Source organism: Salmo trutta, chromosome 16 (assembly GCF_901001165.1).
Source record: "Salmo trutta chromosome 16, fSalTru1.1, whole genome shotgun sequence".
NCBI lineage: Eukaryota > Metazoa > Chordata > Actinopteri > Salmoniformes > Salmonidae > Salmo > Salmo trutta.
This window is the reverse complement of record NC_042972.1, coordinates 27,050,258-27,072,663: the sequence shown is the minus strand read 5'-3', so window position 1 is coordinate 27,072,663 and position 22,406 is coordinate 27,050,258. Positions and strand designations below refer to the sequence as shown.

Below are 22,406 nucleotides of genomic sequence, written 5' to 3'. Positions count from 1 at the left end.
ATTCCCACGGAGGACCAGTATGGAGAAAAATACATGTATGAAATGTATGCATTCACTACTGAAGTCGCTCTGGATAAGAGCGTCTGCTAAATGACAAAAATATAAATGTAAGAGACACACACATGATAACATACACACGTATACATGGATTTTGTTATCTAGATATGTGGTAGTAGAGTAGTGGCCTGAGGGAACACACTTAATTTGTTGCAAAATAAAAATGTCCAACAATAGCTCGCTTTGAGAATTTTGGATGCGTTTCAGTTCCTCTCAAAGTTCTCGGTTAGATCCAAGTGGAAGTGATTTATCTTGAATTGACGAAAGCTCGAAGACGTGGTCACGTCCTCTGCTAGATCGAAGTGCAGCTTGAGAGATTTTTCCATATTGAATGAATGGGTAAATGTGATTCTTCCTCAAACTATTAGCTGTCGCCGCGTCTGTAACTTCCAATGTAGTGAAGAAAAAAAACTTGCAGCTGTAAAAACGCTTGTTTTGGATTTGGATTTAGTATGGATTTACTGCTCAAAAGTGCCCATTTATATATATATATAAAACCTTTAACTAGGCAAGTCAGTTTTAAGAACAAATTCTTATTTACAATGACGGCCTATCCCGGCCAAACCCTAAAGCCGCTGCACAACTCGGGAACCCCTAAATGAGAGGTCCAATCATGAGTTGGCAACAAATAACATGGATACATTTCAGAAGACATTCAGTGATACGAACTTTATTTATTGAAACAAATATTTTTATTTATTACATTTAGTTTTACAGGGACTGTGCACGTTAATCAACATTACTGTAAAAGTGCCCGTTTTAGCCAGCCAGCTAAATGACAATCTTATGTAAACAGAAAAAGGCCAGAACCTGATTACAGATCAGTACAACTATTAATATTAATATCATTCATAGGATACGTGGAACAATATGAGAGAATTACATATAGGATCGCTGTGTTTTGTTGTATGTATTGTTCAATGTGACATCCATAGTAAAAATAGTACAACTTTTAATTATAATTTATCTATGTACAGAAAGTGTATTCATATGCATAATAAAATGGTTTATCAATGGTGTAATTAACGTCCACAACCAGGTGGCAAAAGGTAAGAAATAAAGGCATCAGTTGAACTCTGTTGCCATTCAATTAGCTTTTTGCTCTAAATGTTTGCCAGGTAAATAGTAAATTGATAAAGGATAGTGCATCTTCAATGCTGAATGGTCGATTGATGACAAAAATAATACTGGTACTTATTCTGATCCTATGAAACAAAAGACTGGTCCACATTCCTGTTGGAATTGAATTCCCAACTCTGAAGAAAATTCCGTTCATAACAGAATGACACTGACAGGATTAACAGTATAAATCTTTATTTATTAACTTCTACAGAGAAACATTTTCTTTTAGAAAAACAGTTTAGAAACATTTTTCATTGTACTAAACAGATCCGTACAAAAAAAAAGCTAACTATGAATTAATGTTCAAAATAGTAGCTCTTTCACAGTAAAAAAGAGGCACTATTTTAGCATTGTGGTCTGTTACTTCCTGCCTTCAGTTGATCATTTGTTGTTGCCCAGGTAACATGTTGAGGTCAATGGTATAAAGCCTCAGGTCCTCTTTCATATTATGCCCGGTCTCCCTCATCTCATATCTGCACCAGGTCCATTGGTCTAATACATTCATTAATAAATATGGCTTTGTGGGCTGGGGGCAGAGGTCAGTGTTCCAGAGAGGGTGTGGCACTTGGGGCCCTCTCCCTAGTCCTACACCTGACTGATGAGCTCTGACTCGTCACCCACAAACCACTGCACCGGGGTCCCATCCGCTGCCCTCCGGAGGACCTGTCTCTGGGGAGCCTGCAGACAGAATAACAAAAACAGGGAACATTTATTTCAACATCTGGTTTGTCAAGTCTACCAAGTCAGTACTAACAGAGTTATACTTTTAAATATCACTAGCAATAACATTATTGGAAGGTCACAGTATGGAAAGAAGGCAACAAAGTAGATCCGTGCCTACAAGCACAATGATATTTCTGCTTGTGGTTCCCTGCAACCCCTAAGGGCCAGGAGTGACAGCAGAGACCGTGCCCTCAGCAGCTATATTACTCAGTTCTCACAACACAAGGAAGTTGGAGACACAAATGTGATGTTAAAGGAAGTACAGTACATAGCACTGTGCGGTATAACTTCACCATTTAGAGCTCCATAATGAGAAGGTCATAAACGTTCAAACCAAATCAAAACCTAATTTGAGTTCAGCCATTATGTTTTTAGCAGCTGATCCACAACAAGGGTGTGGTGTTTTTCTCTACAGTGAACCACACTGTGACTCAGCGTGACATTGCGTGGTTTACTTTCTGTGATCAGAACCTCCCCTCAAATATAAAATGGTCACCACTACTACTGAGAAATATTCAACCCAAAAGCTACTGAGAAATATTAGATCCCCTACTGTACTACAGCTGCCCATGCTTTTTGAACCCTATACGATATAAATCGTCGCTGAAGAGTAAAGACAGTAAAACGATACAGGAATGTGGCACCTGGGTTTTACACTTACGCAAGACCTTTCCCATGCCTTGCCCTCTGGAGAGATCAACAAAACTCAGGATACTAATTGCCTCTCATATTATAACCATTTCAATGTCTCAAGATCACATTGACTCACCACTTGCCTCCATAGATTTTCTTAAACTGTATCAGCTCAAAAGATAATATAGTTAATATAAGTGGCAGTTCTTTATCAGGCATTTTGAGGTTAATTTTAGATTGATAAAGTATGTAACGAAATAGGCTTCGTCCTGAAGCGAAACTCAGGGTCATTCGCAGCGTTTTATGACGCACAGTGTGCGAGTTATCTGTGAGGCTGACAAAACAGCAGTAAGGAGTCCATGGGGCGGGACTGGAAAACCGTGTGTGTCCCAAATGGCTCTCTATTCCCTATATAGTGCACTATTTTTACCCGGGCCCATAGGGCTCTGGCCAAAAGTAGTGCACTATATAGGGAATAGGGTGCCATTTGGGATGTACACAAAGTGTATCATAGTTTCTCTCTCTCAATGCAATTCGGTGAGCGTGAATATTGCCCTTGGACAATGGGACCAGAAAAAAACAATATTGTGTGAACAGTGGTTCCTGAACAATTCAAAAGAACCATTGGAAGTCATAAAACGTGCTGAGACAAGTATCATTGAACAGTTGCGTTTTGTCCAATGACTCCTTTCGTCATAGTGTGCTTACTAGTTCATGGAGGTAATACTTGTTTGTGTGTCAGGTGTGATTGCCAAACTCACACAGTTCAGTAGAACACAAAGTAAGTTGGCTTGTAAAGACTGTATTAAGATACGGCACAAACATTTTAAAGAATTCTGTTGATTCCATGGATCTTGCAAACAGGCCTGGATACAGCACCTCAGTATCATCTTAACTGATTAGACATTCCCTTCTCTTTTTAAAGCCTGCTGGCTTTAACAGGGTGTCCTGACTCTCTGTTGTCACTAAAGAGCCCATGGCACTTGTCAAAGATTAGGGACCCTGGTGTCCTGGCTAAATTCCCAATCTGACCATCAGCCTCTAATGGGCTCATTCTTCCCTGTAACTATTCCCCAGGTTGTTGCTGTAAATGAGAATGTGTTCTCTGTCAACTTATGTGGTAAAATAAGGATAAATAAACATTTTTATACTTCAGTGATATTCATTATTAGGGTGGTGCTGACAGTAATTCCGCAAAGGCAATAACTTAAAATTGGGCGCAACTACATTGTAATCATGTAGTGAGTGAAGTGGTGTCGTGGCTGTTTACCTGTTCAGGGTACTTGTGGTGGTGGGAGAGAGGTGACTCGCGGCCAGGTACGTTCCTCACCCTGATCACAGTCTGTCGGTCCAGGGAGTGAGGTCTGAACTGGTTGCGCTGGTGCCATGACTTGAGCTCCTCGTTTACCACCTGCCGGGGGAAGCCTCTGGAGGGGTGGTGGGGGTACTCTCTGAGCGAGGGGGCGCGGGACAGTCTGACGTGGGGGGGAAGGGACATGAGAGCCCGCTGGGGGTGCACAGGGGCCTCCTCATACCAGTGCTCATATCGGCTGGAGTGACAGGGGGATGGAGGGCCGTGATACAGCCTGGCCATGTCCATCTCTGAAGGGTAGACCATCCTGTGGTCATAGTAACCCCTGTGGAAGCTGGGGGTGGACTGGTGCTGGTGATTTTGGTAGAAGCCGGGGCCTGGGGGGTAGGCCATTGGTCCATGATTGTCGTTGGGGCTGGAATGGTACCTATAGGTGGGCTGACACTGCCATGGCAGGTCACAGGGCATCTCACGACACAGCGAGCTAGTGTAGGATGGGGCAGAGTGTTCAGAGTTACTGTCCTCAGTCTCAGAGCTGGAGTGGTAAATGGGGTTTCTGTAGCCTCCCCTCTGGACGGGGGACTCGCCTGGAGACGTTACCACGTAATCCGTTAGTAGCCTCCTGGGAACACGGGTACGACCCCGGTCCTTATCCAGGTTCAACGGAGGCTCACTGTTGGGAAGCCTGTAAAATATCACATAGAAGCATTACAAACTAGGCCAAAACCGTACAAAATGAAAATCATTTGTAAGATAAAGTGAGACAGTTTCAAGATTTAAGCAGTGTGGGGACAGTGTGGATGAAATATACAACGGTGGTGCTGTGTGACTGTGATATGTGGTTGTCTTACCTACCTTATTTGAATGAACTGACTAAATTGCTCTATAAGAGGGTCTGCTAAAATACCAAAATGTAAATATAAAAAAATAATGTGCTGACCTGAGAGAAATCTGACGGCGAAGGTGCATCTCTGGGGTGGAGGGGGCGCTGTTTGACTGGATTGGGCACAGTCTGAGATGGGAGAACTGCAGGGGCAGAGCAGTGTCTTCATAACAAGCTTCCACTGGAGGCAACACAGGGGTCACGGCTGGACTACTGCAGAAAGGTAACATGGACAGGAAGGAGAGATAAGTGGGTTAATGACTAAACACTGAAGATGTTATCATTCAGATGGAAAACAGGCCATGAAGGGGCCAAATGAGTGCATGTGCTTTCCATGCTTAAACCTGTTCCATGTGCCCTTATCTCAGTCTATTTGCGCTGCCACTCAAAGACAAGTTGTGACTGAATCAGAATGTTCCCCGAAATAACAAGGTAAGCCTTAATGCCAACTTAATCAAAACCACTTCAAAAGGAACTCATTTTTTAAATATCAAATGGAGTTTAAGTTGCAGAGAAGTGCTGCCAAAGCATATTTTGTAGACACTGAGGATACAAAACATTAAGAACACTAACTTAGACTGACCAGGTGAAAGCTATGATCCCTTATTGATGTCACTTGTTAAATCCACTTCAACCAGTGTAGTTGAAGGGGAGGAGACAGGTTAGAGAAAGATTTTTAAGCCTCGAGACAATTGAGACATGGATTGTGTATGTGCACCATTCAGAGGGTGAATGGACAAGACAAAATATTTAAGTGCCTTTGAATGGGGTACGGTAGTAGCTGCCAGGTGCACCGGTTTGTCAAAAACTGCAACGCTGCTGGGTTTTTCACGTTTCATGTGTATGAAGAATGGTCCACCATCCAAAGGACATCCAGCCAACTCGACAACTATGGGAAGCATCGACGTCAACATGGGCCAGCATCCCTGTGGAACGCTTTCGAAACATTGTAGAGTCCCTGCCCCGAAGAAAAGTGTGTGGGGGGGATTGGGGGTGCAACTCAATATTAGGAAGGTGTTCCTAATGTTTGGTATACTCTGTATTTGAGTTCAACTATGAAGCTTACAGCACTACAAATTAATTAATTCAAAAAGTCAAAGCAATCTTACATGAGGCTACATAATGGCTTGTATATAAGAGAGGTTTCACCAACCCGTGAGGCTTTCATTATGGCTATTCTTGGGCTTTCCTGTACAATAAATTCAAGGGTAGTGTTAATATAAAATTACAGGAGGGACGCTGGGTTCTCCCTTGGCCTTTACCTTGACTTGCTGCTACACAAGTGTGAATTGTTCTTGGTCTTGTGGTAAGGCTGGTCCAGACTAGACTCAGTCCAAGGGGAGTGCTCGATGGGAGGGGGCTCCAATTCCAGGTTGGTGTTGAAGCTGGACTGTAACTCCTCCAGAGTTGGAGTAGTATGGGTTGGCTGGTGGGGGGTAGGCCCAGGGAGGTGTGAGGGGCCTGGGGGGGGCTGGGGAGGGTCTGCTGGTCCTCCTGGGTGAGGGGCCTCCACAGATGGTTGAGATGACTGACTGATCAGCTCTTCTGGAGAAAAACATAAATAATGAAGTTAAGACAGTACTCTGGTGCTATTGTCAGAGCATGTCTATCTATACAACTTTCACAAGAGTCATTTTTGCTTAGTAACTCTCTAACCTTCATCGAGCAGTGCCGAATTGGACAGAGAGCTATCATCAGAAGTGCCCTGATCTGGAAACAAAAGCAAAGCAAACAACCGTGTTAATCCACGGGAATGGCACTGGAATTACATTCCTCTCAGATCAGAGAGGAGAGATGTTAATGTTGTTTTATTAGTCGGCCAGTAGATCGTCACTCACCTCTCCGTGTGCTGATGCAGCCTGGCTGTGGTGAAGACAGCTGAAATTCTGTCTCCTGCAGTTGTTTGACTTTCTTCTCCTCACGCTTGCACTGCTGTAACCGGCTTCTCTTCACCGCCTTGCTGAGGTGTTCCTCATGGCACAGTCTTCGGGCCGCTTTGTATATCTGCAGCTGAAGAGATAACTCAGCTTCCACAGAGTTCAGCTCTGAGTCCTACAAGAAGCAACAAAAAGACGTTGGGCAGAAGTGAGTGGCTGAACATCAAATATCTCTTCCTGGCTCTTACAATGACAGAAGCCTGACTGATGATGACTGGTGTCAAGGAAGGTAGGCCAATGGGTTGAATTGAGAAATGTCATTTTTCCCTAAGGGGAACCACAGGAGTGGCCTTCAGTATAAAGTACACCTGTGTGTGGGGCTTTTACAACCACTTAAAGGGAGAGTCAGTGTAAATGACAATAGTGTCCATGTCCAACCCGTCAGGCTCTTTACCGCTGTTCCCTGTGGGATGCTCTGCTCGTCTAGTTTGAAGGCCGCTCCGATGCGTTGGCGAATTTGAGGCGGCTTCTCCCCAGGCAACACTGGGTAATCTGCAGACAGCCGACCAGTTAGCTCCTATATGACATGGAAAGAAGGCACTAGATTTAAGTAAAATGTGTTGAATCATATTATTTTAATGCAACACAACAAATCATGTGCTGTATGTTAATATACAGTGTACTCCAATGGTATTGGGACAGTGACACGTTTTGTTGTTTTGGCTCTGGATTCCAGCATTTAGGCATTGTAGCATTTTAAATCCAGTGAGGTTAAAGTGCAGACTGTCAGCTTTAAATTTGAGGGTATTGTCATCCATATCAGGTAAACTGTTTAGAAATTACAGCACTTTTTGTACCTAGTCCCCCCATTTTAGGGACCAAAAGTATTGGGACAAATTCACTTATGTTTATTAAAGTAGTCAAAAGTTTAGAATTTGGTCACATATTCCTAGCACAAAATAATTATGTCAAGCTTGTGAGTCTACAAACTTGTTGGATGCATTTGCTGTTTGTTTTGGTTGTGTTTCAGATTATTTTGTGCCCAAAATAAATTAAATGGTAAATAATATATTGGGTCATTTTGCAGTCACTTTTATTGTAAATAAGAATGTTTCTAAAGACATCTATATTCATGTGGATGCTACCATGATTACGGATCGTCCTGAATGAATCATGAATAATGATGAGTGAGAAAGTTAGACGCACAAATATCATAACCCCCCAAAAATGCTAACCTCCCCTGTTATTGTAATGATGAGAGGTCTTGGGAGTATGATATTAGAGCGTATGTAACTTTCTCATTCATCATTATTCACAATTTATTTAGGACTATCTGTAATCATGGTAGCATCCACATTAATGTAGACGTGTTTAGAAATATATTCTATTCTTATTTACAATAAATGTGACTCCAAAATGACAATACATTATTAACCACTAATTTCTATTGGGCACAAAATTATCTGAAACACAACCGAAGCAAACAAGCTTGATGTAATCCGTGCTGTGATTTCTAAATGGTTCACCAGATATGGATGAAAATACACTCAAATTATAGCCGACAGTCTGCACTTTAACCGCATAGTCCTTGTTCTGGAGTACAGAGCCAAAACCAGAAAAATGGTCACTATCCCAATACTTTGAGCCCACTCAGTTGGAAAAGAAGAAAATGATGAGAGGACCACTATTACTTCAGAGGTAATGTGTCCCCATTCCCTTCAAATCAACCAGGTTGATGAACCCTCATTGAGTTCATTTTGAAATATTGTACAAAAATCTTTGCTTCCCAAATGACACTTGAGATCGTTCTCAAGTGTCAGTTAGGCAATGCTGCCTTTCCATAGAATCCTACTCTTTCACAACACATTCTCAGGGCCTCACCTGCCCAGTGAATGCAACCAAACTGGCCTGCCCTCTAGCTAAACCTACACTCAACCTGAGCGTGCGAGAGTGCATATTATTTATTTCATTTGGGAACAGACATAACACACCCCCTGTGTTTGTTTTGTGTTAATCTACATAAAAGGTGTATATCCCCCCCAGACAATAGTACTGTTCATGATCTCAGTCGCTGTCGTGTTCCTCAGAGCAGGAAGAGGAGTTATGAGAGCCTTCTAGGCAGCACACCTCGACAGGACAAGTCCCGACAGGAGAGCCACGCCCAATTGTCAACAGAAAAGAATGATCAGACCTGGGTGGCGTCTCAAACGGCACCATATTACCTACATAGGTCTCTGGTCAAAGGTAGTGCACTATATAGGGAATAGGGTGTCATTTGGTACACCCACTCAATGTATCCCTCAACAGCAGCTGAACAGGGGACTGGCTCCCCCATAGCTCGTAACGATGACGGATGGCACAGTGACATTCTTAGGGCTGAATTAGTTTCTGAGACAGATATGGGAGAGATAATCTAGTGTGGTATAATAGGGACACTTAAGGTCCATTGGCTGCCTCTCACTTAGTCCCAACAAATCAGCCTGACTGAAAGGGAACAGTTGTGTTCTCATTGGTCAAGAGCACCAAACCAAAGAATCTTTTCAGCTCAGACTAGGCAGCCTTTATTGGCTAAGTAGTTTGATTGCCAGGCAATTATTGATTAACATCTCGAAAGAATAACAAAAAAACACACACACACACTGTTCTAGCTGGCACTTTAGTTTATAAAGCTTAAGTATCAGCCTCTCTGCCCTTGTCAGATCTTGATTAACGTCACTCCTCCATCTATTCTACTATGAAACGAACCACCCCGTCTAAATAATGTGTAACTGTTGACATTTTTTATTGAACCTTTATTTAACTAGGCAGGTCAGTTAAGAACAAATTCTTATTTACAATGACGGCCTACCAGGGAACAGTGGTTCTGCCTTGTTCAGGGGCAGAACGACACATTTTTACCTTGTCAGCTCAGGGATTCGATCTAGCAACCTTTCGGTTACTGGCCCAACACTCTAACCACTACACTACCTGCTGCCCCATCACAGTCATAGTATTACTTATGGGGAAATTCACACTGATATTATGGTGAAAACGATCTGAACCCTGATGGAGTGGAGAGTGTATGTGCTATATCCAGGGGTACTCACAGCCTCTCGGATGCAGAGTTTCTTCAGCTCCAGTAGGCAGAGCTCTAGCCGGTCCTCCAGTGACTGATGCTTGAGCTTGACGGCCCGGGTATGAGTGATCACGTCCTTCATAATTGTGAAAGGACTATCAGGGCCTTGGACACACAGTGACAAAGAGGCTACTGTAAGATCTCAGGGTTGAAAACAGCAAGGCTATAGATAGCTGGACACAATATTTTGGCACATTTACAATTGGCAATGCTTGCTTGTCAATTTCATATGGTTGCAGCTGTGTCACACAGATAACCCAACTGGTTGGAGAGAATAAACTGTGTCCAAATCGAGAAAAGGTAGCAATATAAATGCAAACAAAAATGTTGCTTCAATCCTGACTTGTTTCTGCCCACTCGTGAGCAGCAACGATGAAGATAATGAGCCAAGATGACACCTACAGTAGACAAGACAAGGTTCTTTTGAGAGATAATGATGTCTGTACTTGTACTGTTGGGCAATTCCATGGTAACAGGTTGACACTGAGACTCAGATTTTTCACTTTAAAATGTACGTCAAACAAAAACCAATGATTGGAAAGTTAAAACTATACAACTCTATGCAGAATGACAAAAATTCCCACTGAAAATTGTAAGTAAATGCATTTTGTTACATTTTCTGTGGAAACTTAAAAGTATTCTTTGTGCATAGAATTTTATGGTTTGTTTAATTTTGCAATCACTGGTTTTTGTTTGACATACATTTTAATAGTCTCACTCTGCTACCATAATTGCCCTGTTTTATTGATTTATACTGAAACTGTCATGAAAGTGTGATAGGATCAACCTGTGAGTGAAACCAAGGAGATAAACAATATGTGGTTGCTCTACTGCTGGAATAGTTAGGCGTCTCTCTGCCACTACCGGTGACTACTGACAACTGGAATAGTTAGGCGTCTCTCTGCCACTACCGGTGACTACTGGAACAGTTAGGCGTCTCTCTGCCACTGCCGGTGACTACTGACAACTGGAACAGTTAGGCGTCTCTCTGCCACTGCCGGTGACTACTGACAACTGTTTGCATGCATCCCAAATGGCACCCTATTCCCTACATAGTACACTACTTTTGACCACAGCCCTAAGGGTACCCCTAAAGTAGTGCACTATATAGAGAGTAGAATGCCATTTGGGACACAACCCTGAGTTAATTTACAGGGCTACTAATGACTCCAGGCCAGTTGCATTGTGTGTCACATACTTTCAGAGATTATCAACTCAATCCCTGCAGGTACTGACAGACAGCAGAGAAAGCCGCCGGAGGTGTGACTGGGAAACAAAGAGGTCACACAGTAACTGCACCGGAATGGCAACCATGCAGGAGAAAATAAACAGTAGAAAACATGCCAACAATAAAATGTATTCTGTCTGTATGTATAGTCTCCCATTGTGGGAACCAGACAGTGTGTGACTAAATGACATGTGGTGAAGAAAGTGACCAGCAATAGCTCAGCTACTGGTTTATAGAAAATATTGGTAGCGGCCACTGCATTTTCTTTGAAATGGAGAACAAAATAATAAATAACAGGATTATAAACCACTTTTGAATAGTGTGGCTTGCTTCGTTATAACTGGAACACAAATAGGTTTCTAGGCCACAACCCATGACATATCAAGTTTGAAAGAATGTTGACTAATGTCTCACTACAGGCATCCCATTATAGTGAATAACTGTTAGTGTCATTTGGTAGCTTGATGCTTACCAGAGTGGAGAATGATGCCACTGTCTGTGTCACTGATCTCTTCTTTGCCCTCCATGTATGTGGGTCAGGTGGTATTCATAGGTGGGGGGGAGAAGGGGAAAGTCCACTTTCACAATGCCCTGCAGAAATACACATTTATGTTCATCTTCTTCAACGATACAATATACTTTATTGTCCATCTGCATGAAAATTCATTTTAAAGTCAGCATGCAAATAGAACACTTCTATACGGTCTCATTACACTAGAGAGTGATTCCATTTAATACAGTGGGGGAAAAAAGTATTTGATCCCCTGCTGATTTTGTACGTTTGTCCACTTACAAAGAAATGATCAGTCTATAATTTTAATAGTTGGTTTATTTGAACAGTGAGAGACAGAATAACAACAACAAAAATCCAGAAAAACACATGTCAAAAATGTTATAAAATGATTTGCATTTTAATGAGGGAAATAAGTATTTGACCCCTCTGCAAAACATGACTTAGTACTTGGTGGCAAAACCCTAGTTGGTAATCACAGAGGTCAGACGTTTCTTGTAGTTGGCCACCAGGTTTGCACACATCTCAGGAGGGATTTCGTCCCACTCCTCTTTGCAGATCTTCTCCAAGTCAGTAAGGTTTCGAGGCTGATGTTTGGCAACTCAAACCTTCAGCTCCCTCCACAGATTTTCTATGGGATTAAGGTCTGGAGACTGGCTAGGCCACTCCAGGACCTTAATGTGCTTCTTCTTGAGCCACTCCATTGTTGCCTTGGCCGTGTGTTTTGGGTCATTGTCATGCTGGAATACACATCCACGACCCATTTTCAATGCCCTGGCTGAGGGAAGGAGGTTCTCACCCAAGATTTGACGGTACATAGCCCCGTCCATCGTCCCTTTGATGCGGTGAAGTTGTCCTGTCCCCTTAGCAGAAAAACACCCCCAAAGCATAATGTTTCCACCTCCATGTTTGACGGTGGAGATGGTGTTCTTGGGGGACCTTGCGGGTGCTGCAGGATTTCAGTCCTTCACGGTGTAGTGTGTTAACAATTGTTTTCTTGGTGACATTGGTCCCAGCTGCCTTGAGATCATTGACAAGATCCTTCTGTGTAGTTCTGGGCTGATTCCTCACCGTTCTCATGATCATTGCAACTCCACGAGGTGAGATCTTGCATGGAGCCCCAGGCCGAGGGATATTAACAGTTCTTTTGTGTTTCTTCCATTTGTGAATAATCGCACCAAATGTTGTCACCTTCTCACCAAGCTGCTTGGCGATGGTCTTGTAGCCCATTCCAGCCTTGTGTAGGTCTACAATCTTGTCCCTGACATCCTTGGAGAGCTCTTTGGTCTTGGCCATGGTGGAGAGTTTGGAATCTGATTGGTTGATTGCTTCTGTGGACAGGTGTCTTTTTTACAGTTAACAAGCTGCGGTTAGGAGCACTCCCTTTAAGAGTGTGCTCCTAATCTCAGCTCGTTACCTGTATAAAAGACACCTGGGAGCCAGAAATCTTTCTGATTGAGAGGGGGTCAAATACTTATTTCCCTCATTAAAATGCAAATCAATTTATAACATTTCTGACATGCGGTTTTCTGGATATTTTTGTTATTTTTCTGTCTCTCACTGTTCAAATAAACCTACCATTAAAATTATAGACTGATCCTTTCTTTGTCAGTGGGCAAACGTACAAAATCAGCAGGGGATCAAATACTTTTTTCCCCCCACTGTAGTACTAAATTGTTGCTTTTCAGCACAATTAGAATATCTAATTTTAGACATAGTTAATGGGATCCATCCACCATTGAGAGATTAGACTTCTAACAAACCACTTAACCCTTCAACCATGAAAGTCACAGGGGTCAAACAAAATTCCCAGAGACTTTGCTCAGGAAACAATGGTGCTTAAAAGGGCCACTCCTCCCATTACTTTGAGCCATTCCCTCCTGTTACGTCCTGTCAGCACAGCCTCACCAGGGTTCAAACCAGAGTGGATTCCCACTGTGACCATCTAACTCACACGTTCAGTCCTGAATGGCACCCTATAGCCTATATAGTGCACTACTTTTGACCAGGGCCCATAGGGCTCTAGTAGTGCACTATATAAGGAGTAGGGGGCCATTTGGGACACTAACCCACACTGTTCTTCATCAGGTGAATGTTTTGCCTGCAGCTAATGGGCTGGCTACTTTAGGGAGAGGTTGAGGAATGCCTGAACACAGGAGAGGAGAGGCCAGTCCAACAACAATTACAACAATTACATTTTACATTTACATTTTAGTCATTTAGCAGACGCTCTTATCCATCTCATACATTTTTTTTGTACAATTAGGCCTATAAAATAATAAGACTAAGACTACCAACTAAATACAGACTTAAACAGTCTGGAATAATATCTCAATGTCCTCCAGAAATATGAATTATCACATTCAGTACAATTCAAATTAATTAACTGATTCTATTTGACTCTGTGCCAATTTAATCTTGCTCCTACTCCAAATTGTCTGTTGTGTTCTCAAAGAAATATTGGAACCTACATGCACATGTGGAACTTCTGCAGTGAGAATACTTTTTGGTCATAGGTTGCCAGGTCTGTGCCAAGCATAGTAGGTGTTCCTATTCCCTGTCTCCCCAGTCATTTTCTGTTTCGATTTTTTTTAATAGTTGAACAATGATGCTTCACTAAGTCTTACACTACCCAGGAATGAGTATTGTTGTCCGGACTGACTGCGGCAAAAAGAACGCTGGTGACCAGATGTAAGCCTCCACATAAGCTCAGCATTACTCAATAGCTACAAAACTTCCTTGACATCCTTTCACTAGAGCTCTCCATGGCTTGTGTGAACAGCGCCAAGGAAAGGACATTAGATACATTCAGTAGAGCAGTCGAAAAAGGTAGAAAGCTTATTATGAGTTAATGTAATCATGTTTAAATTCATCAACTGTATTTTGAATATCTGTATTGAATATTGATGTATGCAGGCTGACTTTATTCAAGTATCTCTTGTTCCTGCAAACAACTGTAGAAACATTAGACGAGTTATAGATTATGTTTTGTTTAAAGCATTGATAGTGCCTTCAGAAAGTATTCACACCCCTTGACTTTTTCCACATTCTGTTGTTACAGCCTGAATTTATAATTGATTAAATTGAGATTGTGTCACTGGCCTACACACAATACCCCATAATGTCAAAGTGGAATTATGTTTTTAGACATTTTACAAAATAATAAAAAATGAAAAGCTGAAATGTCTTCAGTCAATAAGTATTCAACCCCTTTGTTATGGCAAGTCTAAATAAGTTCAGGAGTAAAAATGTGCTTAATAAAGGTACATGGACTCACTGTGTGCAATAATAGTGTTTAACATGATTTTTGAATGACAGCCTCATCTCTGTACCCCAGTCATACAATTATCTGTAAGGTCCCTCAGTCAAGTGGTGAAATTCAAACACAGATTCAACCACAAAGAACAGGGTGGTTTTCCAATGCCTCGCCAAGGGCACCTATTTGTAGACATTGAATATCCCTTTGAGCATGGTGAAGTTATTAATTACACTTTGGATGGTGTATCAATACACCCAGTCACTACAAAGATACAGGCATCCTTCCTAACTCAGTTGCCGGAGGGGAAGGAGGCCAGTGGTGACGTTAAAACAGTTGCAGAGTTTAATGACCTGTGATAGAAGAAATGTCACGACTTCCGAAGTCGGCTCCCCTCCTTGTTCAGGCGGCGTTCGACGTCACCGGCTTTCTAGCCATCGCCAATCCACTTTTCATATATCCATTTGTCTTGTCTTGTTTCCATACACACCTGATTTTCATTTCCCCAATCAATCTACTTGTATTTAACCCTCTGTTTCCCATCATGTTTTGTGTGTAATTGTTTTAATGTTATGTGGTGTTAGTTTACGCACTTTACTTTTATGTTCTGTTTTTTGAGCGCGTTTGATTTATGTCGTGCTCTCGTTTTTTTGGAACTATAAAAGTGTGCCTGTTCATTATACTCTGCTCTCATGCATCTGACTTCGCCTCCAATACACCTTATGACAAGAAAACTGATAATGGATCAACAACATTGTAGTTACTCCACAATACTAACCTAAATGACAGAGTGAAAAGGAGGAAGCTTGTATAGAATAAAAATATAACAAAACATGCATCCTGCCTGCAATAAGACACTAAAAGTAAAACTGCAAAAAAAAAAAAAAAAAAAAGGTGGGAGACTAGTCAGGATCGAGGCAAAGATGAACAGTGCAAAGTACAGAGAGATCCTTGATGAAAACCTGCTCCAGAGCGCTCAGGACCTCAGACTGGGGCAAAGGTTCACCTTCCAACGGGACAATGATCCTAAGCACACAACCAAGACAATGCAAGAGTGGCTTTTGATAAGTCTCTGAATGTCCTTGAGTGGACCAGCCAGAGCCCGGACTGGAGAGACCTGAAAATAGCTGTGCAGTGACACTCTCCATCCAACATGACAGAGCTTGAGAGGATCTGCAGAGAAGAATGGGAGAAACTCCCCAAATACAGGTGTGCCAAGCTTGTAACACCCAAGAAGATGCAAGGCTGTAATCGCTGCCAAAGATGTTCAAACAAAGTACTGAGTAAAGGGGCTGAATACTTACGTAAATGTGATATCAATTTTGTATTTTTTATACATTCACAAAACCTTCCTAAAAACTTGTTTTTGCTTTGTCATTATGCATAGATTGTGTGTAGATTGATGAGAAAAAAACAATTGAATCCATTTTAGAATAAGACTGTAACCTAACAAAATGTGGAAAAAGTCAAGGGGTCTGAATACTTTCCGAATGCACTGTATGCAAGGAAATGAGGCTTGATTGTTGTTCAGTGACCGAATATCCCAAACTATCCAACTTGCAGTGGCAAATATAAAGAAAGTTATTAATTGCACTACAAATAAAGATGAAAATTGAACATTCTCTGGTATTGTCTTACCGGTAATCTATGTACTGGAAAAGGTTGATCAAAGTGATACACTTGAGAGTGTCAATAGAGATAGCTCTAAATTCAGTCAAATTTTAATCAATCAACTTCACAGACAGACAGCCTAAAACCCCAATGAGCAAGCAATGCAGAGGCAGTGGCTGGGAAAAACTCCCAAGAAGGCAGGAACCTAGGAAGAAACCTAGAGGAACCAGGCTCCAAGGTGGCCTGTCCTCTACTGGCTGTACTGGTAGAGATTCAGGAGTACATGTGGCCATTTAGGCCAGATTCAGTCTGTCCACTGAATTTCTCCAACCAAATGTTAACTTGGTTGACCATGTCGTTGAAGCCGAGTCAGCCAATTTGGTTCCCTCAGATAGAGGCCAGTTGGTGGAATGATATGATCCTGGTGACATTACCTTGATCCATACACTATTGCTGCGTTCAAGACAACTGGGAAGTCCAGCTTTTACTGGGAAAAATCGTTTTGCATGGTCATCCAACTTGGAATTCTAAGTCGAGAACTCGTCCTCTTTCTAGAGCGCCGACATCCCGACCTGAAGATCACTAACGTCATGATTTTACCTCTTTTTTTCAGAGTTTGAATGCAATGTTCAAAATAACTGGGAACTAATGAAAAATATGAGGTCAAATCATGAGGTCAGTGATCTTCAGGTCAGAGCTCTAGAAAGAGGCCCGAGTTCCTGAGTTGGAATTGCCCAGTTGTTTAGAACGCACAGAAGTTGTTGATTTCCGAGTTCCCAGGTGTTTTCACGTGGCACCAGTCGTATTGACTAGTATGACACATACTTCTTGCTATACAGTCTAGGGAGCTTCCTGTGATTGTCGAGCTGTTTGTGAAACTTCCACGTCATTAAGACTGCAATCTCAGTTCAGGCAATGATTGACAGAGAGAAAAAAAGCAGGGCTTTAATTGGCTGATGCAACTGTGTGCTGAAGGCTTATTGACAACAATGCGTTTATTGTCCCGAAACTGCTTGATTCCAAATGCAATACACTTTCAGCGCATGAGGCATGAGCGAAAAGATTATAATGGTATTACATTTAAATCTCATATCTATAGTATGCAAGGCACGTTAGGTTTTGTGGAAACGCTAGCACGATAATTATAATTAGGGAATTCTTAATATACAGCATGTAATAAACTTTGTTATAATAAAACCCATGACGCGTGGGTACAAGAGGCATCATTTATTACCCGAGACTGAATGGGCTGTTCATGAGTAAAAGACTAGAACCTCCGTAATATTTATAAAGCCAATTGATAAAGTATACAAGACAAAAGACAAAACATTAACGAAATACTGACGTAGACTAATCAGGAAACGATTGATTCCGCGCATATCAAGTGTCCATCATCTCCCCAGGTCGCTTGCATGAAGCATAAAGACTGTATAACAATTGAGCCAATAGTCCCCCGTCACTTTCAAGAAACTGTTTAACATAACATGTCTACACGACTTCCCACACACTTCCAATAGCCATGGTTACGGAGTCAACTAAAACGAAGATGTTAAGTTTTCATTAAAAGGGCATTACACACCAAATGTTCTCTTTTCAATCCCAACGAGGTTCTCCAAGTAAAGGATAGAGGACAGAGAATTCCATCAGAATGAATGAAAATCAACCCAGTTTTTTTTAAATCATGAAACGTAACCTAAGTATTTCGACTGTATAAAAATAGTTAAACTATCTGATCATTTCAATGTAACACCCCGGAAAGCATTTTGCGTAAAGTTAAAGCGCATTAAAAGGGAATGCACTTACATTTTCATCAACCTGGTTCAAAAGTCGACTCTTGAAAACTGCCTTACTAATACTATTCTCGTATTCCCCACTTGAATAGAAGTAATTGAAATGCGAACTGCCTTGATTTGAAGTAAGGTAGAAGAAGGACGACTCGCAATCAAAAGGGGAGTGGTCCGCAGAGGTGGGACCAAGTCACTATTATTTGAGTCACAAGGTTCAAGTCCAGTCTCAAGTAGAACGGGTCGAGACTCGAGTCAAGACTAAGTCGTGCATTCTAAGAGCAAGTCAAGTCGAGTCCAGTCACAAATTCAAGTCAAATATCAATTAAAACAAAAAAATATAGACAATGACTTGTTCAACTACAAATCTGTCTATTCACTGAGGCTACCAGGCAGCCCTTTTCATTATTTTATCTGTACATTTTATGTAATAATTAATTTGAACAAATTCCAAATCTTACATTCATCAGTAAATGGTCAATTTGTACCGAAGCCACTCCAGCGTTGCCTTGGCTGTGTGCTTAGGGTCATTGTCCTGTTGGAAGGTGAAATGTCACCCCAGTCTGAGGTCCTGAGAACTCTGGAGCAGGTTTTCATCAAGAATCTCTCTGTACTTAGTTCTATTCATCTTTCCCCTCGATCCTGACTAGTCTCGCAGTCCCTGCCGCTGAAAAACAACCCCACAGCATGATGCTGCCACCACCATGCTTCACCGTAGGGATGGTATTGGCCAGGTGTTGAGCGGTGCCTGGTTTCCTCCAAACATGACGCTTGGCATTCAGGCCAAAGAGTTCAATCTTGGTTTCATCAGACCAGAGAATCTTGTTTTGAGTCTGAGAGTCTTTAGGTGCCTTTTGGCAAACTCCAAGCGTGCTGTCATGTGCCTTTTTTTAAAACTGAGGATTCGCTTCCGTCTGGCCACTCTACCATAAAGACCTGATTGGTGGAGTGCTGCAGAGATGGTTTTCTTTCTGGAAGGTTCTCCAGTCTCCACAGAGGAACTCTGGAGCTCTGTCAGTGACCATCAGGTTCTTGGTCACCTCCCTGACCGAGGCCCTTCTCTCCCCTGATTGTTTAGAGGCTACTGTGTTCTTGGGGACCTTCAATGCTGCAGACATTTTTTGGTACCCTTCCCCAGATCTGTGCCTCGACACAATTCCTTTGACCTCATGGCTTGGTTTTTGTTCTGACATGCACTGTCAACTGTGGGACCTTTATATAGGACAGGTGTGTGTCTTTCCCAACCCTGTCTAATCAATTGAATTTATCACAGGTGGACTCCAATCAAGTTGTAGAAACATCTCAAGGATGATCAATGGAAACAGGATGCACCTGAGCTCAATTTCAAGTCTCATAGCAAAGGGTCTAAATACTTATGTAAATAAGGTATTTTTATTTTTAATAAATGTACATCTTTTTCTAAACCTGTTTTCACTTTGTCATTACCAGGTATTGTGTGTCGATTGATGACTCAAGCTCAATTATTTCTGATTTTACAAGAAAAACCAAGTGGTAGAAATATAAAAATGTCGAAAAATAGAACTTTACACATACCGGTTTAAAGTAAATTACTAATCAAAAAATGTCTTATATTAGTATTAACCTTTTCTGTCTGATTATATATGAACATTTAATTGTGAAATTAGATTCAGGAAAGCCTGAATTGTCATCTAAAATATAGATAACACCAGTGACAAAAAGGCAGCACCATGCTGACAGACCAGGAAGAAAGCTGTTGTTGCACAGCAGAGGAATTACAGTCAATGCTAACAAAAGGGTTGATTGTTCAGCAACATGAGCTGTACATGCCAACACTGCTTTGGTGATGAAAGGTATGTCACAGAGGTGACTATGTAGAAGCTACCCGCGTACATTGCATTATATGCCCAGAAACTAATTCACCTGGTACGGGTTTCACCCAGACAAATATAAGGTGTGCACCTCTTTGCCCCTGGTAAGTATTTTCCCTGTTGATCACAGGAGTAATTCATGCACTCGTCACTGATTGGGACCTGTGAGTTGCTTGCACTGTTCTTTATTTAAGGTCAACGCCAGAAGCAGCACAACATCGATGTGAGCAGTGTGGCTGCAGAGCCAGAGCAACTGAGGAAAACGCATGCTTTTACTGGAGCAGACCGGGACCAGTGTTGAAACGGAGAGAGAAGCCCTTTATGGGAATTGGGATGGTAAATGCGTCACCCTTCCTAAAGCTAAGTACCTCTCTGTATCCAATTCTAATTTAGTGCCAGATAGAGCTATATTCCGACATTCTCTGGGTTTCATGCTACGCACTCATTAATGCCAGTGTGCATGTGGATTGAACCAATAGCTGCCGTGACCTGACAGAAGAATAAACAACGAATCAACAAGCCACTGTGGACTGGATTGACTGCTGCGAGCGAGAGGAATGGATAGGAGGCCTTTTGGTATACTGGGAGGGTGAATGCTTGACCCTTCCCAAATCTAAGTACCTCTCCATACCCATTTCCAACATTTCACCTGCTAGCAATGCCTGCCCACGTTCTCTACTGCTTTGTGAGCTATGCACTCAATGCCAGTCTGCCTACTGTGAACAAGAAAGAAGGCCTTTTGGTATACTGGGAGGGGGAAGCACGTTCACCTTTCCCTAAATTAAGTAGCCTGCACTTTTAATTCCATTCGTACCGGTATAGACACTCAACCGGGGAGAATTCCTTTCGATTGCACTCGAGAAATCATTGTCGATTACAGCTTTTCTGCCTTGAACACTATCCGCTCAAATCTAGGCTATTTCAGTCACTGGTGTCCACCCCTCACTGGCTCTTACTACAAAGACTATTGAAAACCTGAGCTTGGATTGGACTTTATTGACACCAGATAACATGACTCGAGCCACTATCCCTGCCTCCATTTATTTTGGTTTAAATTAATGTATCAAGCCTAGTTGACTTTCCCATTAAATTTGTTTAAATCTTTTGACCATTTCCCCATTAAAATTAGTTTTTGCTTTGATATTACTAATTTCCTCAATTCCATTGTGGCTTATTGTTATTTTGTTTAATCATTTTTGGAGAGGTATTGTGGAGGTTTATTGGACTTGGCCTACTGTTTCTCAGCGCAATCTGCTGACAGAATATTTGTCTTTTACTCAATTCAACACAACCCAGGAGAGGCCTGCTGTGAACACTGGCTTGGATCCCTCAAAGGTTGCCTGCCATGGTGGGACCACGGAATGCTCCTCAAGGACTTTTAAAATAGGACTTTAAGATTTCATATTTTTGGACTTGTCCACTTCGAACTTAGCTATTGTTCAATAGCTAGTGTTTTGGAAGGTGTACTTTAAAAAAAAAACAATTACTAATTCATACAAATGCAATAACTGACTTGTCTATTGTCCCATTCTTCAATATGGTCTTTGATATACTGAATGTACAAAACATTAGGAACTTTGCACAACCGACTGACCAGGTGAAATCTATGATCCCTTATTGATATCGCCTGTTAAATCCACTTCAATCTGTGCAGATGAAGGGGAGGAGAACGGTTAAAATGTAAGCCTTGAGACATGGATGTGTGCCATTCAGAGGGTGAATGGACAAGACAAAATATTTAAGTGCCTTTGAACTTGGTATACTAGTAGGTGCCAGGCGCACCGGTTTGAGTGTTTCAAGAACTGCAACGCTGCCTGGTTTCACACTCAGTTTCCCGTGTGTATCAAGAATGGTCCACCACCCAAAGGACATCCAGAAAACTTAATAACTGTGGGAAGCATTGGCGTCAACATGGACCAGCATTACTATGGAACGCTTGACACCTTGTTGTCCATGCCCCAATGAATTGAGGCTGTTAAGGAAAAAGGGGTGCAACTCAATATTAAGGTGTTCCTAATATTTTGTATGCTGTTTTAGTTGACATATCTGTGTAATGTCTCATACATTAACAAAAATGTATTCACCCTGGACACTTGAATCATGTTTAAGTTACCATAGTAGTTTAAAACAAAAAATTGGTGAAGACCAACAGGCAGAGTCATATTGTAACCTAAAAATATATACAATTTATACACAGCTTTATTGCAATTAATCAACCCTCTAAATCGAGCCATTGAAAGCCTTGATCGTTGTATCCTTCCTCAGGGAACGACCTGCTGACAACATGGTGGCATGTTTTGATATGCTGCTCTAGAGTTCCATGGCCCAGCAGACTCACCTGGGGACAGGGGGAAAGATTCATGTTAGTTTTTTTTATTAAAGTCTGGGAGACTGAGGGAGGAGAGAGCATGAGTTTAAGTACAGTAAAAGTGACCATTGATTAA

General features: G+C 41.8%; 1 protein-coding gene across 1 annotated transcript; it reads right to left on the bottom strand.

The window, feature by feature from the left end:
* Positions 1-726: 726 nt before the first annotated feature.
* Positions 727-18,272, bottom strand: LOC115150435 (innate immunity activator protein). Its single transcript, XM_029693720.1, has 10 exons — positions 18,132-18,272; positions 11,423-11,541; positions 9,694-9,827; positions 7,062-7,184; positions 6,569-6,782; positions 6,387-6,440; positions 5,993-6,275; positions 4,788-4,943; positions 3,806-4,532; positions 727-1,857 (listed from the first exon to the last, which is right to left on the bottom strand). Exons 2-10 carry the CDS (start codon positions 11,475-11,477, stop codon positions 1,765-1,767), a joined length of 1,839 nt encoding a protein of 612 aa, XP_029549580.1. The 5' UTR covers positions 11,478-11,541; positions 18,132-18,272; the 3' UTR covers positions 727-1,764.
* Between the last annotated feature and the right edge of the window lie 4,134 nt (positions 18,273-22,406).